Source organism: Conger conger, chromosome 14, assembly GCF_963514075.1.
Source record: "Conger conger chromosome 14, fConCon1.1, whole genome shotgun sequence".
NCBI lineage: Eukaryota > Metazoa > Chordata > Actinopteri > Anguilliformes > Congridae > Conger > Conger conger.
The window spans coordinates 24694398-24710248 of NC_083773.1; the positions used below are offsets into that span (position 1 = coordinate 24694398).

General features: G+C 41.6%; 1 protein-coding gene across 2 annotated transcripts; it reads left to right on the top strand.

The window, feature by feature from the left end:
* The first annotated feature begins 6701 nt into the window (after positions 1–6701).
* Positions 6702–15561, top strand: LOC133110312 (solute carrier family 25 member 33). 2 transcript variants are annotated; one of them, XR_009704842.1, is made up of 8 exons: positions 6702–6864; positions 9579–9752; positions 11424–11501; positions 12615–12715; positions 13140–13206; positions 13957–14237; positions 14546–14800; positions 14839–15561. XR_009704842.1 is itself a non-coding variant. In XM_061220324.1 (7 exons), exons 1-7 carry the CDS (start codon positions 6824–6826, stop codon positions 14746–14748), a joined length of 945 nt encoding a protein of 314 aa, XP_061076308.1. In that variant the 5' UTR covers positions 6702–6823; the 3' UTR covers positions 14749–15561. The 2 variants fall into 2 exon arrangements, 1 of the variants encoding a protein (XP_061076308.1); XM_061220324.1 differs by having other exon boundaries at positions 14546–15561.
* The last annotated feature ends 290 nt before the right edge of the window (positions 15562–15851 follow it).

The window sequence follows — 15851 nt, forward strand, 5'->3', positions numbered from 1 at the left end:
AGAGGAATTTTAAGGTCTGGCACATATGTTGCACAATTTCATATTATCATAATTTTGAATTACTTCAAGGTCATTATCTCTAGTCTCAAAAACATTCTTTAAGGACCACCTTACTTTATTGTCATGTGTACTTCATGTGTTCATTTTGAACTTAATTTGTACTGTACAATGCAATAAAAAAAGCTTGTTCATGGGAGGCACTTCATTATAAATTATATTTCAAGAAGAATACAGCCCTAAGCCCTCATGTACTATTGGGGGCTAAGGACTGATATGTTTTAATTCTCTTCTATGTTACTCTGTAAAGCGTTCTCGTGTGAAATGCACTATACACAAATAAATGGAATTGAATTTAATTGAAATAAACATCTACATTAATGTTTGAAAACTGAAAAGGCAACATAGCGCCTTAAAATAAAAGTTTTGTGCTAAAATACTTATACAGAAGCACAGACACTTGTATGTCTGTGTAACAGACCACATATTTCAGTTCTCATGCTTATGTCATGCCCTCTCTGTTTGGTGAAAAGGCCTACAGTACAGTACTTGTCTGAAATACTCACACAAAAGAATATCCCAGCATGCCTGGCCTGGCTCTGATCACACTCGCTGGCTGTGATTGAATGGGACTGTTGTCTGCAGCGCAGCTCCTGTGTGTTCCTGTGCTATGTCAGCCTCTGAAATCCTCCATCACAGGTATTGTGGGGGGTTGGTTTGATTTGGTCTCAGTTTCACTTGATTGGCTTTGAGTTGGTGTCATGTTTGCAGCTGCTAGAGGTGGACTGCCAAGGGGATGAGGATCTGAGGGGGGACCACCTCGCAGTGACCCTCCAGGTCTTCATTAGTCCTGACCTTGAGATGATGTCTTGCTCTGGGTCAAGTGTGTTTTCTGTGTCTGCCTTTATGTAAGGCACTGGTGTTTGCATGAGGAGGCTATGCTAGAGGAGCTACCTGATACTAAAGTGATCTCACTACAGAAGACAGGGTAGACAATGGCCACCAGTGAAACTGTGGCCATTAAATTAAGGCTGGCTGAGCCCATGAAAGTACTACACGACATATAGTTTGTTTGTGCAGCTGGATATTTACTGATGTAATTGAGTTTAAGCACATTGGTCAAGTATAGAACAGCACTCCCTCCTACAACTACACATGACCTCAGCATTAAGCCACAGAGCCACCTAATGGTCCCTCAGAAGACATTAACATTAAATGTCTAATTAAGAACAATTCATAGTGTGTTACAACTCAGGGGTGGTGGAGACCATGTGTAAGAACCCCTGGAATACTTTTGTCAGGGCACATGTTATTGCTGTAATTCAAAGTACTCTTGTCCAGTTTAAATGGTAAATGCATAAAAACGTATTCATAGCTCTTTGAATTCAAAACCAGCACATTTCACAAGGTGTCTGAAAAGGAAACTATTCTCCAAAGGTCTTCAAATCCAGACTTGCCCCTCTCCCCCAGGGACAAAAATCATTTTAGTCACATAAATTATGAAGAGGAAAAAAATGTGAGAACACATATAAATATACCCTGACAGCAAACAGAATCAAGTGTAGGATTATGAATTTGGGTGAAGAAGTGACCTGACTTATGTAACCTGACTCAATTCTTCTCACATTTTTCCGAATCCTGTTCCAAAACAGAGTTCCTGGGCAGGTTCCCTGGAACAGTTCCTTTGTCTTTGGGACTTCGGGAATTGTGCAGATATGTATGCAGACTCTGGAAATAGAGCTATTGGAGCCAATCAAAACATCTGATTTTAGCAGAAGTTGTTAATGGAATTACGTACAGTATACAGTATGTGGTGAGTTCTCTAGCTTAGCTTTCCACCCCCAACCAAACTAGTCGCCAAAGAACATCAATTCAGATGTGCCTGAGGCTTCAAGGTCTGTCGGTTACATAACTACACATAGGCCAGGTCACACCATATGTGCAGCGTAACACTGAAGCACATAGTCGGAATAGTAGTCCGGTCATGTTGCTTGTAATTAACATTTCACCTTGGTGTCCTGTGGGGCTGCCGTGGGGCTCAATATGTCACTTTAGTTATCCTAAAAATATTCTGCTCAAACCAGTTCTGCTGGCCTGTTGTTGGTCTCTTTTCTGTGATAATTATTGCATAAGTCAAACAGAACCCAGACCCACAGCGTATCATACAGGCACCTGTTTGAAAGACTGCACTCATATTGACGTCACCACCGACCTTTTTCTGGACTCGATTATATTTGACAGGGCTATGAGACAGAAGCTAACGCTTCAAGGGGCTGGATACATTTCACCTGAATTAGCGTAGCATTAGAAGCCTTTGTATTAATTAGATTAACCATGTGTATTTTTGGTTTTAAATGAGTTCTGAATATTGATGCTTTACTTCTGCCATTCAGCACCTGAGATGTTTGCTGCTGCTTGGAAAATACAACATATACTGTATTGTGATCCCATCTTGGAGTTACATGCTGGATTTAGTAGGGCAATATATGAGTGACACCTGGTGGTGACAAGAGGCCAGTCTACATTGCAGAAATTCTAGACAGGATGTAATCGTAAAATATGACTGAGATTAACAATAGGCAGATGAGGACTACAGTAAGGACCTCACTACAAGGAAGACAGTATTGATGGTTTACAGCAACATGTTAATGTCTGATGCAATAGTCTCAGTGCTAGTTATTTAATCAATCATTTTTGTCAGTACTTGTACTATGCCCTGGTGAACAACAAATGAGGCTAAATTAACATAAATTCTTCTCTATATTGTTCATTTTAGTGGCTGGAATATTTCTTAAAACATCCCAAGACACAAACAAACAGACCCTTGACTATAGCAAAGCATAGACATGCTATTAGTTATGTGATGCAATATTTATGGGCCTAAAGATCCATAAAATGAAATATATTGTCACCTGATCAATTATTAGGTCACCAAGAGTGCTGTTCAAATGAATGAAATCTCATCCACATATAACCTATAGACTGGCAGCCTGTTGCTGCAGTGTTTTTACTGTTTCATCAGCACTGTGGCCTTTAATAATAATAATACAAATAACTTTATTTATATAGCTCTTTTCCAGAACATGTCACCCAAAGTTTAAAAAAATGATAATATAGATCAAGATAACACAGTGAGAACAATCAAATATAGACAGCAGTGAAAAGTAGGTCTAATATAGCTATAGAAATATAGCTCTTTCTGCAGCTAATGTGCTTCTATGTGCTTACCAGCATTTGGAAACAATAGTCCCCTGCAACAGCAGCAACAGACCAGCAGAACTTGGTAAACAGATTCTCTACCACAAACTGTTTTTCTATACACCTGTTTTTCTGTTTAGCCTGACACTGCCACTGGATAGATACCCTCACTTTGGGTTTGGGTTATACTTTCAGTGGTCCCCAGAAAGGTAGGTTCAATTCATTGCCACTTTCTAAAACCATGTCACCTACAAGTTGCTTTTGTGTCTTAACATGAATTTCCTATTTGGAAACATGTTTGTATCAAATAAATCGTGAAAAAACAAGAGGCTTTGGTTAACTGTTACTCCTTGTGCTTTTATAATCTTCAGAATTACACAGATTAGAGCGACCATTGACCTCTCTCTGTGAATCATTACTCAGAGCAGAGCCTGCCCCCTGTAAACAGGACAAAGCTATCCAACCGTGTTACTTCTTGCCCCCTGTTAACAGGACAAAGCTGTTGCATCTGTGTTACTTCTTGTCCCCTGTTAACAGGAAAAAGCTGGTCCATCCGCATTACTTCTTGCCCTGTTAACAGCAGAGAGCTGGTCCATCTGAGCTACTTCTTGCCTCTGTTAACAGGACTGAGCTGGTCCATCTGAACCACTTTTTGCCCCTGTTAACAGCACAGAGCTGGTCCATCTGAGATACTTCTTGCTTCCTGTTAACAGCACAGAGCCGGTCCATCTGAGCTACTTCTTTCCCCTGTTAACAGCACAGAGCTGGTCCATCCACTACTATTGACTAGTAGATACACAGATACATAGATACACAGTAGAACAGATTGATGGTAATTCATAAAGAAAGTTGAACTGCAAAAAAATAGTATAAGAAAATAAATGATGAGTTAATAATAGAATAAAATGAAACCTCAGCAGCTTCGTCTTGTGATATCAGTGATCGCTGTTGTGTATTTTAGCAGTTTCTGTCTGTTTGTGTTGATTAAAATCCTAAGAAGTTATTGCTCATTCACGATAACATTATGTGTGTGTAGGCAAGCTTGTTTTCCTCAATGAAAATGAAAAGCAGCATCCCTATCCCCCAACAAAAAACCTTTTGCTTTTCTGATATTAGGAATGTTATCTCCAGCAGGAGATCAACACACTGTTCCTTGGCTGCCTAATGGTTTGATGATCATTAGTCATGCTGGAAAAAGGCTGAGAAAAATGTGTATATTGTACACAAATGAGGGGCAGCCTGTAGCCTCGTGGCTAGGGTTACATGACTGGGACCAGGAAGTCACAGTAGTCACGATAAGATCCACACAACTATTGGGGCTTTGAACAAGGCCCTTAAGCCTACAGTGCTCCAGGGGGGATTGTCTCCAGCTTTGACTAATCAACTGCAAGTCGCTTTGGGTAGAAGCATATGCTAAATAAAACAAATCTTATTTTTACAAACACGTGAAGTTACAAAAGAAAATGGCATCTATACAAATAGATATACTCTACTTTTTATGAATTATAATGGTAGTGCATTCAACATGCTTGATTATAATAGAACACAGCATTTAGTACACTGGATGTAATAGTAAAGTGCACATAGTATTAATAACAGCACTGATGGATCGCTGTATCCAAGTATTACATTATATGGTTTGTATTGCAGAGTAATTATACAGTGGCTTGGTTGGTGGTGTTAGCAGGAAGCAGCTTGCAATAGATTGATTCTAACAGCCGTAAAGTACAATTGATGGCATTTACTGGCAGTACATCAAATAGATGAACTGCAACATCAATGGGATTAACTGGTATCCTTTTAAGCAAATCTTTCTTTACTGCATTTCCATGTGTATATTTACCAATTAAAATGAGCAAAGATATTTTATTTGTGGGACAAAAAAAAACTGATCAAGCTAAAAAGGAAACTTCTGAAAACATTTACATGCACTTGTGTACAGTGCATCTGACTGTGCTCAATTCTAGGTTGAACTGTTTATTATTCTGCAGTCATGCAGAGGAATGTGTCTCTCCCATTCTTTTTTGGGTGAGAGGTCTGTTGCACAACCCAGACCGTCCTGTCTTCTGCCCTGTGTTTTTTAACTTAGGTGTCATCATCTGTCTTGCATTAGAGGTCACGCATTCTCAACACACACACACACACATGCACACGCATACAGTACTGTGATGGAAACAACACTTGCGTTTTTACTGCAAGGCAAAAACAGATAAGGCATTGTTTTACTGTACTTTTACAAGCAGCCATGGAACAGTGTGTGTTGATATTGTACCGGGGGCGCCATTCCTATTAGCAGAAAAGCAAAAGATTTTTTTTGTTTTTGTTGGGTGAGGGGTGTTGTTTTTCATTTTCAGAAAGGAAAAAACAAGCTTGCTTGCACAGAACATACTATCATTGCGAATGAACGATAACAAGCTTATCAGTTGACTAAGACTTTAAAAACCAAATACTGTATGCTGCAGGGTATATGATGCTGCTAATATCACCCTTCGCACATTACTTTATGTCACATTTCCCTCTGTATGCATGTATCCTGGCATGCTTTTTTCAAAGTAACCTTATATTTAACAACTGACCTTGCAGTGTGGGCGTGAACCTGCCTTATGTTTTTTTACTTGTCCCTTACATAATGACTCTGGCATTGTGCCACCATACCTTTTGTTTTCCTCTGTGTAATCATGTTCTGCAGCCACCACAACACTGGAAAACAGATTATGTATTTGTACACACAAATGCATTTCATACAGGAACTATTAATGTGCCCTACTTTTACTAAATGCGAACGTTTTGCACACAGGGCTGGATCTGGGGGGGCCATGCCACCCCAAATTTTTGCTGTGCCCCCCAAAACTTTGACCATTGCCTTTCATTCATTAATTCATTCATTATCCTAACCCGCTTATCCTGAACAGGGTCCCAGGTGTTACATTGGGCGAAAGGCAGGAATACACCCTGGACAGGTCGCCAGTCCATCGCAGCGCACACACACCATTCACTCACACACTCATACCTACAGGCAATTTAGACTCTTCAATCAGCCTAACCTGCATGTCTTTGGACTGTGGGAGGAAACCGGAGTACCCGGAGGAAACCCACGCAGACACAGGGAGAACATGCAAACTCCATACAGACAGGGCTGACGGGGATTCTAACCCAGGACCTCCTTGCTGTGAGGCAGCAGTGCTAACCACTGCACCATCTGTGCCGCCTACCATTGACTGAAAATAATCAATTGCTTTGATCATGTGGTTGCAAGGATACACACACACACACACACACACACACACACACACACACACACACACACACACACACACACACAAATATATGCAAACAAGGGGGAAAGGCCTGGGTGAAATCTTACGACTGTCACATGTTTTTTCATGCTAAAACAGTCCACGGTATCGGTTTCAAATGGACTACGTCACGGACAACACCCCCGTCCCTCCTTCCGCGTCATTTTGCATGAGCGTCATTGAACTTGCTTTCTGATTCGGCGCAGTAGGAGTTCCTAACCAAAAGCCGGGTGTAGAAAAGGTGGAACAGCAAGACCAAAATTTCACAGCTTGTGGGATAGTAGCAGCGAAGTATATTCATTTTATTTGTAGAGTGCTATGAGAGCTTGAAAATGGCACAGAAAGATACGTTTCTACATCTGTTTGCCGGAGGGTAAGTCTGAGTTTTAATTGTGGATTTCTTCTCTTAAATAAGAACTACTGTCACATGATCGGCCTGTGACAGTGAGCTGCCACGATTAACCGTATTTCCTATCACACTAGCTAAGTAAATCGTGAATTGACTTTTTCCAATGAAGTTTAAGGCTAACTTTTTTTAAACTATAATGTCCCTCCTGATAGCGAACTCCAAAGCCTAACGTTAAACGTTAAGTCTACTGTGCGCTGGCAGCGGTCACTGTAAGCCGGGTGGTAGGGGCACATGTCTGTCTGCGTGATTAACGTTAGCTTCTTACCACTCTCTACAATCTATGAAAGAACGAATAATAATTACCTGCATCTGTAAAGGTCGGATATCATTTAAACCGCTTGTTAATTGAAAAGGCATATTTTAATGCAGAAACCACGGGTAAACTTGACAGAGGTCAGTGCAAAGAAAGTTAAGCTTTTTCACTTTAATGCAAGTCTGTGACACACTGAGGCCATTTCAATGGGTATATACGGACCAGAGACACTATTGTATAATATGTACAGTAGTTCATGAAAATGTTGTTGTGCAAAAACAAGTTTCTGAAATGCCAGTCACTGGTGAGAAGACCTGGAATGCAATACAACTGCCTTTCAATCTAGTTTCATATCTCTGTCACTTATTGCACTCCTGAGGGGGGTTGTCCAATATTTTCATTTTTGCATGATTAGTGTGTATTATTTTAAGAAAAGACTTCAAAAAGCTTATATCTTTGTACAGTCTTACAGCTCTGTCTAACCTACCAACACTTCCTTCAATGGCCAAGATTAGCATTTAATCTCCTTAAAAGGGGCCCATAAAGAGAGATATGTTAGTTAGTCTCACACTGATGATGCATATTGCCAGTTCTGCAGAAGATTCAGGTTCAAGCACCAGGAATGCTCAAGTAATGGTTTGTTTTCATGAACCTTGAACTAACACTATTGCATGTTGTGAAGGGTAGTTCACATTGATTCCCCATCATAGAGAATTGCAAGTTACCTGTAGGCGAGTATACAGACCTGCTTAACAGGGCATTTTTTAATGTTTCTGTAATAATTCCAAGTTTATTAGTTTAATTAATTAGTTCAGTTGTGCCGACTGCAATTGCGTAACTCAACATAACCCACCTGCTCTGTGAGCAGCAGAATGTACGGACTGCCTGTTGTAAAAACAGAGTATTTCACAGGGTGTACACTGCACAGAGAACCAGCAATATCCTGACCAAGCTCAGCAGGAATGCTAAATGTGTGAAGCCCTGCAGCTGCTGTCTGTGCAACCCCTAGGACTGCTCCCTGTCATTCACTGGGAATGGAAATAAATCTCATGTCCTTGTACCAGCAGGTTCCTGTGATGTGCTTAGTATGAGTGTCATTTCTCTTGTACAGTAAGGCTTACTGGAGTATGCAGTGTACTTTTTTTTGTTGGGCTTTTATCTTTTACTTCTATGCATCACTGATTTCTTCCCATCAACCAGTGATGCATACAAGTAAATTGGGATAAATTGCTTTGAATCAAGTCAAATTTACAATTTATGTTAAATGTTTGTTGCACACTATGAGATTGTACTGATGTTCTGCCATTCTTGCCACAGCTTGAATCATATACCATGGGCAAGCTTACATAATACATAATGTGCACAGAGGCTACTCTTATATATTTCAGGCAGACTAGACTGTACGTTCATTTTCACCGAGATAGACAGTGAGCTACAGAATTATTGGCACCCCTGACTGACAATGCACAGGAAAATACAAAGTATCAATTATTGTGATAAACACAAAATGCCAACACGTGAAAAGTACTGTACTTTATTAATGTTTCAATGGAATAATATATATATATATATATATATATATATATATATATATATATATATATATATAATATTATTATTATTATTATTATTATTTATTTATTTTATTTTTTGACCAAAATCAAGGTTTCATAATTATTGGCACCCCTGGTTCAGTACTTGGGGCATCCACATATGGCAAGGATAACAGCATGGAGTCTCTTCCTGTAATGCTTGACAAGGGATTTTGGTGTTTTTCTCAAATTTGATCTATCACCTTAATCCTGTTTTTTGGCATCCCCTTAATCTGCTGGATGTCATAGTTTATTGGCTAATTGTGTTTGCCTTTTCTGATCGAAGTAACATACGTCAAACAACGTTGCTCATTCACAGAGTCTGTTTGAGTAGAATGACCCTCAGAGCCTCTGAACTGTTGCTGTACTTGGCCAGTGATTTGTGAACTATTTCCAGCATAATTGACTGGTTTTAATTTCAGAAACTATATATTCCAGATCATCCATTTTTGTTACAAATATTAAGACTGAAGTAATACTGAAGATAAGTGATATTGTTATGGAATATTCTGGAGATATTCGCCTGTGGAAAGTTTCAGGATGTATGATAAATAGGAAAAAAAGATTGAAACTGAAAAGTTCCCATTACATCCTTGTCACATGCAATTTCACGGATAATCAGGTTTGTTTTTCCAAGCCGACCTGCTTCCTGGATAAATATGGTTTTGAGGTTACAGTGGTTTGCACTAGAGCAGAATGGTCCATTTGTTTGAAAATGGTTTGGTTTGCACAACTCTTTGTAATACAGTTTCTTTTAATAAGTGATTCATTAAATAAAAATATATTTTTGAGGAAAAGCTAATCGTATTTTGCATGTGTGTGCTTGCGTGCAGGTGTAGCGGTACTGTTGGAGCCATTGTGACCTGCCCGTTGGAGGTGCTGAAGACCAGGTTGCAGTCCTCCGGGCTCACCCTCAGACCTGTGTTCCAGGTCCAGTTGGGAGCTCTGAATGGTGCCGGAGTGATGAGACCCGCGACCATGACACCCAGTCTGCTGCAAGTCTTGCAGTAAGGGCGCAATATTGGTTTTTGTTTTTTGGCTGGCCTTTTCCTGAGGTCAGTATTGCTTACTTTCAGCCGGTCTGATCTGGATGTAGAGGCCGGCCCAGGAGGCCCGGCCCAGGAGGCCCGGCCCGGGCGCTGACGCAGGGCGCGTGCAGGTCAGCGCTCTTCAGTTACTCGTCACACGGATCACCCGATGCGGGTCTGACACCCACTCCCCCTGACGGGAGCCAGCTGTAATCGAGTGGAACATAAACCCGGCTCAGACTGATTTTAGTTTTAAATAAGGGGTGTAGTTTTAAAAAAAGCAATGAAATATGAGTTGTTTATTTTTTATGATTGCAATCCCACTGTCCCTGGGGTCTGGGTTCGTCGCTGTCTCGGGCTTGCCTGTTGAGGGCGGTTGTGTAACTCCTGCAGACGTTTTACACAGGCACTCGATAATGGAGGCAGAGGGGTCAGCCTATTTCTGGCACCGAATCATGTTTGAAATGACCTATCAATGCACACTGAGTGTTCTGTTCCGATGTGACTTCACTGTGTGCGTATGGCCAGGTGGTGTCACGTTCCACAGCGTTTACGCCCATGATTGGCCGCTGGAACCAAAGTGTCAAGGCTGTAGTGTTGCGCAGAGAAACCAGGGGGGTGGGTATTGGTTGTACAAGCCCAGTACAATGTCACCCCAAGGTCTTAATTAGGAATCTGATCTCAAACCTTTTTACAAATGGTATGTGCTCCATATCACGTGGGCATGTTTATCCTGATTTAATAAAGAGTAGAAATTACGAATAATGAAAGAGATCTATATTTAGAAAAATGTCAAAGAAATTTGATTCCTGTGTGTTGGTATCCGTTACCTTTGACACCGTCCCACGGTAACTCCCGCCTGGTCTGTAGTACAGTAAGTGCATGTGTTGGGTCAGATTAATTCAGTGAGGGGGAGTGGGCTGCTTACATGGCATGATCCTCTGTTTGAGTACTCACATGTCATCCCTGTGACCAGCTTTAAGGCTTCAAAAAACATCATAGGGCTAAAAAAAAAAAACTAAAGGGCATTCAAGCAGTTCTTGCCTTCAGAATAAAGGGGCTCTTTGAGGTTTATGTTTATTTTATCTATTGAAGAGTGCACCTATTGCATTTGACTGTTTTAAACTATGTCTTTCACAGCAGTGGTGCAGACAGAGCTCTACTTGAGGAATTCTGGGCCTGTGTGTGTGCGCGTATGTGTCTTTATGTATGTGTCTGTCAGCTAAGGGCCTTACTGGTACTTTCACAACTACTTTTGTTCACACCTGAAGTCATATGACACTTGTTTTTGTCACAGTATGTGTATCAGCTCTGCTGTGTGTCGGCCCAGTCATGCTACCTGAACCTGCTGGAGTGGGCAGATCTGAGGCCTCAGGCTGGAAGAAACAAACCCGCTTTATGAGGGGGACAGCTTGTGTGTCAGGGGGATTTGGGGAGGGCAGAACATTGGGTCAGTGGGAATCATGACCTCTCCTGGGGGCTGGGAGGTGTCCCGCCTCCCGTGAGCTGACGTGTCAACGTGTTCAGGGGTCGGCAACAAGGAATATCATTCCACAACTTGGGGAAGAAAACAGTCTAAACCACTCAAAGCCATGTGTGCAGAAGAAAAACTAATCCTGCCACTCTGTCTGTTTTTCCCCCCGATTTCAGGTCAATTTTGGAGAAAGAGGGATCGAGATCACTCTTCCGAGGCCTGGGACCAAACCTTGTAGGAGTGGCACCTTCGAGGTAAATGGTGAATGCAAAATGCCACTGCAGGAACATTCAGTCCTGAAGCACAATGAGAGCACATAATTTTTCTGTTTGCATGGATGGTGTCGGACAAACTGTATCACTTAAGGTTAATTACTGTTTTTTTATTTTATTTTTTGCAAATTTTAAACACAAGTATGTTTTGTAACTTTAGGCAACAGTAATTATATACAGTAATTTGGCATGTGAACTGCTGAATTTTCCACCAACACATCCAATGTACACAACATAATACATTGCTTTCAGCAACCTCAAAATGCAGTGCAATTTGCAGAAAAGTGTATTCTGGTATCCCCACTGCACATTGAGGTGTTGTGCATTTTACAGGAAAAGGGATTATGTTGTTCAGGTTTTCACAATGTGACCTCTGACTGAAATTTTTGTGCTCACTGTTTAGAGCTACTGTATGGAGAGATATATACCCTTCCCATGTACAAAGCAAAAATGCTGAAAGCATTTTTGACATGGGTAATAAGTTACCAGGCCGGTAAACAAAGCCAGTCTTGGAGCTGCTTAACAGGACACTGCCCGAGTCTCTGTCTGGGGAGAGGGGCTGACATTTGCTTGGTGTTTCTTATACCCATCTGTGAAATTTTAATATGAGCCCAACTTTGACAAATACACAACACAAATATTGTTGCTGTTTACTGGACTGTGTACTGTACTACAGTCAAAAAACATGCAAGGCAGGCACTCAATGTAGGCACATTTTTTTCCCTCCCCAGTTTAAAAGGCCACTTGAATTTTTCACAAAGGCACTGTGAAGTATGATTGGGGACTGGGGAGTTGGTATTTGGTCTGCGGTCAGCAGTTTCAAGCCCAAGCATTGTGCTGTCCCCCCTGTGTCCTGCCATTTAGTACATTCATTTCCACTGGGCTGTCAAAGAAATGCAGATTGAGGGAATCACAAGTGGAATGGGCAGTCTAGCACAAAACACACAGGCGAGGGAGGCTAGAGTGCAGACACACACACAGACACACGGCAACAAAAGCTGAGCTAATGGTCTTTTAATCCTACCATAGAAGAACTTTGCCCCTCAAGTGATTTGCTAATATTAAAATTTTCTTTAATATTTTTCCCCCACACAGAGCCATTTACTTTGCTGCTTATTCCAAGACGAAGGAGATTTTCAACAGCATCTTCACCCCCAACAGTGGCCTGGTGCACATATCCTCAGCTGGCTCTGCAGGTGAGACAAGACGTCATTCCACATGAAAGTGGGCCCGATTACAATCTTTACAAAAACGGCTCGTCTTTTGGAACAATTCAAGAGGTATCTGCACCTTGATGATGGGAGTGTTTTGTGAACTGTTCATTTTCTAAAAAGTCTTGTACAAAAGGGAAACTGTTCATCCACTCGTGGTCTAGATTAAGAGCGGTTTCCTAAGCACCTATCAGTGTGTGAGTGTGAGCTCCATGCACACCCAAGACTAAAAATGGCTAAAAATGTTGTGTTCTCCTGACATGTGTCCAGGAAAGACACCGATAACTTCAGGGCCATCAATTTTGTTCTGGTGCCACACATGAATTGCTGCCACGTTAACTGTAGATGTTGTCACACTGTACGGCTGAGCTCCTTTATAAATGCTTAATCTGGCCTGCTTCTTTTTCAGCCTTTCTTACAAACTCTTTGATGAACCCTGTGTGGATGGTGAAGACCAGAATGCAGCTGGAAAAAAGGTATGTTTTTGCAATGTAGTAGGTTCACTGTGCATGTCCCACTGGGCACATGGCTTTATATGCCTGTAGCACGTTTGTTTTATCCCAGATGGAAACGTGACACTTATTAAGGATTCCAATGAAATAAGACCTCATTTGGGTGGCTGTTAAACTTTGAGCCTTTTAACTGGGAACATCCTCTCTGAAAAAGAACACCACTTTTGAAATCCTATGAACCACATGAATGCTACCTCGTGACTAGTGTGAAATTATAAATATCCACCTTGGCACATCAACGTGTGCGCGAGGGCCTGTGTGACGCCTGGAAATAGCAGAGGTCAGGATTCTTATGATGACGGTACAGGAGTAGGCCAGAGCTAAACATGGCTGTGATTCTAAAATAACCGACATCTCCTCCTTGATCGGGGTTATGTAGAGGCAGAACATTTAGTCCCATTTATTGCCATCTGATTTTCTGGATTCTGTCAAGACATTGAATTCTTGATTTGTTTGGTTTATTGGTTTATTGGGATAATGAAATGTAAATTACTGTAAGTTTACAATTGATTTAACTGTGCCGCATTGTTAAATGTTTGGTATTTAAATGCAATTTGATGTTCTTCAGCACTTTTATAATGAACGATAGTACATGCTGAAAAATGCATAAGCAGTTTCTGGCATTTAAAGGCCATACCCTGAAATGTGCTGACTGCTGCGGTGGTGTTCTGATGGTTCCCTGCCCTGTTCTGACGGTTCCCTGCCCTGTCTCAGGGCTCGCGGGGAGAGGAAGATGAACGCGCTGCAGTGCGCTCGCTACGTGTACAGATCGGAGGGGATACGCGGGTTTTACCGCGGCCTGACAGCGTCGTACGCCGGCATCTCCGAGACCGTGATCTGCTTCCTCATCTACGAGACGCTGAAGAAGCACCTGGCGGACACCCGCTTCGTTTCTGCCAGCGGCGGGAACAACAAGGGGGCGTCTGACTTCTTCGGCCTCATGGCCGCCGCTGCCTTCGCCAAGGGCTGTGCCTCCTGCGTAGCCTACCCACACGGTGAGCGACCGGCCCTCCTGAGCCAAAACCCAGCTTCAACCACCTGCTCCTGCTCACCAGCGCTGAAGGACAGCTGACCCCAAACTGCCTAGCAGCACGAGAAGTGCGACTCTGCCCCCGTGTGGTGTCGAGTACCCCTACACTTAGGAGTAGTGTTCATTTTTCACTCTCAGCACGCTGCCTGCACATCTCTCTATTAATAGTATTGGACCAGTTTAGTTTGAAGGCATGCAAAATGCTGTATAGTTGGAGGCCATTACTTTCTCCCTGTCTGTCACTCATCCGCCTGTCTTTCTCTCAATCCTCAGAGGTGATCCGCACAAGGCTCAGGGAAGAGGGCAGCAAGTACAAGTACTTCTTCCAGACGGGGCGGCTGGTGTTCATAGAGGAGGGCTTCACCGCTTTTTACAGAGGACTTGTTCCACAGCTCATCCGACAGATTCCCAACACAGCCATCGTGCTCTCTTCTTACGAGCTCATTGTCCACCTGCTAGGCGATTCCTCTCATTGACAGGAAGAGAGGAGGCACTCTGCAATTCCTCTCATTGACAGGAAGAGAGGAGGTACTCTGCGATTCCTCTCATTGACAGGAAGAGAGGAGGCACTCTGACGGCTCTCTGAACTGAACTGGACAGAACTGAACTGAACTGAATGGCAGTTGGAAAGAGGGTATCCCACTCGCCAGCTACATCATGTGTAGGACAATTAAGTGTTTCAACAGCGGGACAATGGGCACTCCTTTTTCATATGCTGCTGCAGAAATGCTTCCTTGAAGGGACAATGACACCGATTTTGTATGTTGTAAATGTAATTTTGTTCAAACAAAAAATATTTATTTTCATGTATTTGTTCTTTTGTCTGTTTGTTGTTAACATATCCAAAGGAAATGGGTTTACCACTTTGAGAACAGTATCCTGTTTTAACACAGGTTAAAGTAATGTACAAAATTAAGGAAACTTAATTGTTTGTTCAAGGCTACCACAAAAACCAATGCAGTATAAATATCTGTCATGTCTCATGTAGTAAAATGCTTCAACATTAAATCAGCTGTGCTTTTTGGACCAACATCCCTTCCGCGATACAGTGCCTTTTCTCCTGATTTGGGTACAGTTTGCTCACATGGTAAATATTCAGATGTTGAAACTTCCTTCTTGTGAGGATGTTTGTTTCGTTTCGGAACACTTGAAGTTGATTAACCTGTTCATTCATGACCTCAACCACATGGGTACTAACTGGAATTTAATTTAATCTGTGACTTTTGGTTTCTCATTATCCCTGATGTTGTTTTTTGGTAATAAAATAAAAAAATGTTTTACACAAAAAATGAGGGCCTAAATGAATATTTATCAAAAGTGTCTTAATACAATGCATAAATTAACATGTACATCTGGAATGTTATTTGTGTATATTTTTTACATAGAAAATATTTATTTGAATATAGATGAAAGCTAAGGCAGCTACTCTTAAAACCAACTGACCAGTTAAATCCAGTCCTTGTGTAATTACTGGTCTTCTCTTTGAAATACCAATTTATACAGAACCGCTGAAGTTTTCATGAATTATTTTAGCATGGTTAGTCTCGATTTAAGATCTATAGCTGCAGGGCTGTTTGTA

Coding starts and splice junctions, on each gene's coding strand:
- LOC133110312 (XM_061220324.1), top strand. CDS start 6,824: ATGGCACAGAAAGATACGTTTCTACATCTGTTTGCCGGAGG. Junction 11,502..12,614: donor GTAGGAGTGGCACCTTCGAG/GTAAATGGTGAA, acceptor TCCCCCACACAG/AGCCATTTACTTTGCTGCTT. Junction 13,207..13,956: donor AGAATGCAGCTGGAAAAAAG/GTATGTTTTTGC, acceptor GCCCTGTCTCAG/GGCTCGCGGGGAGAGGAAGA.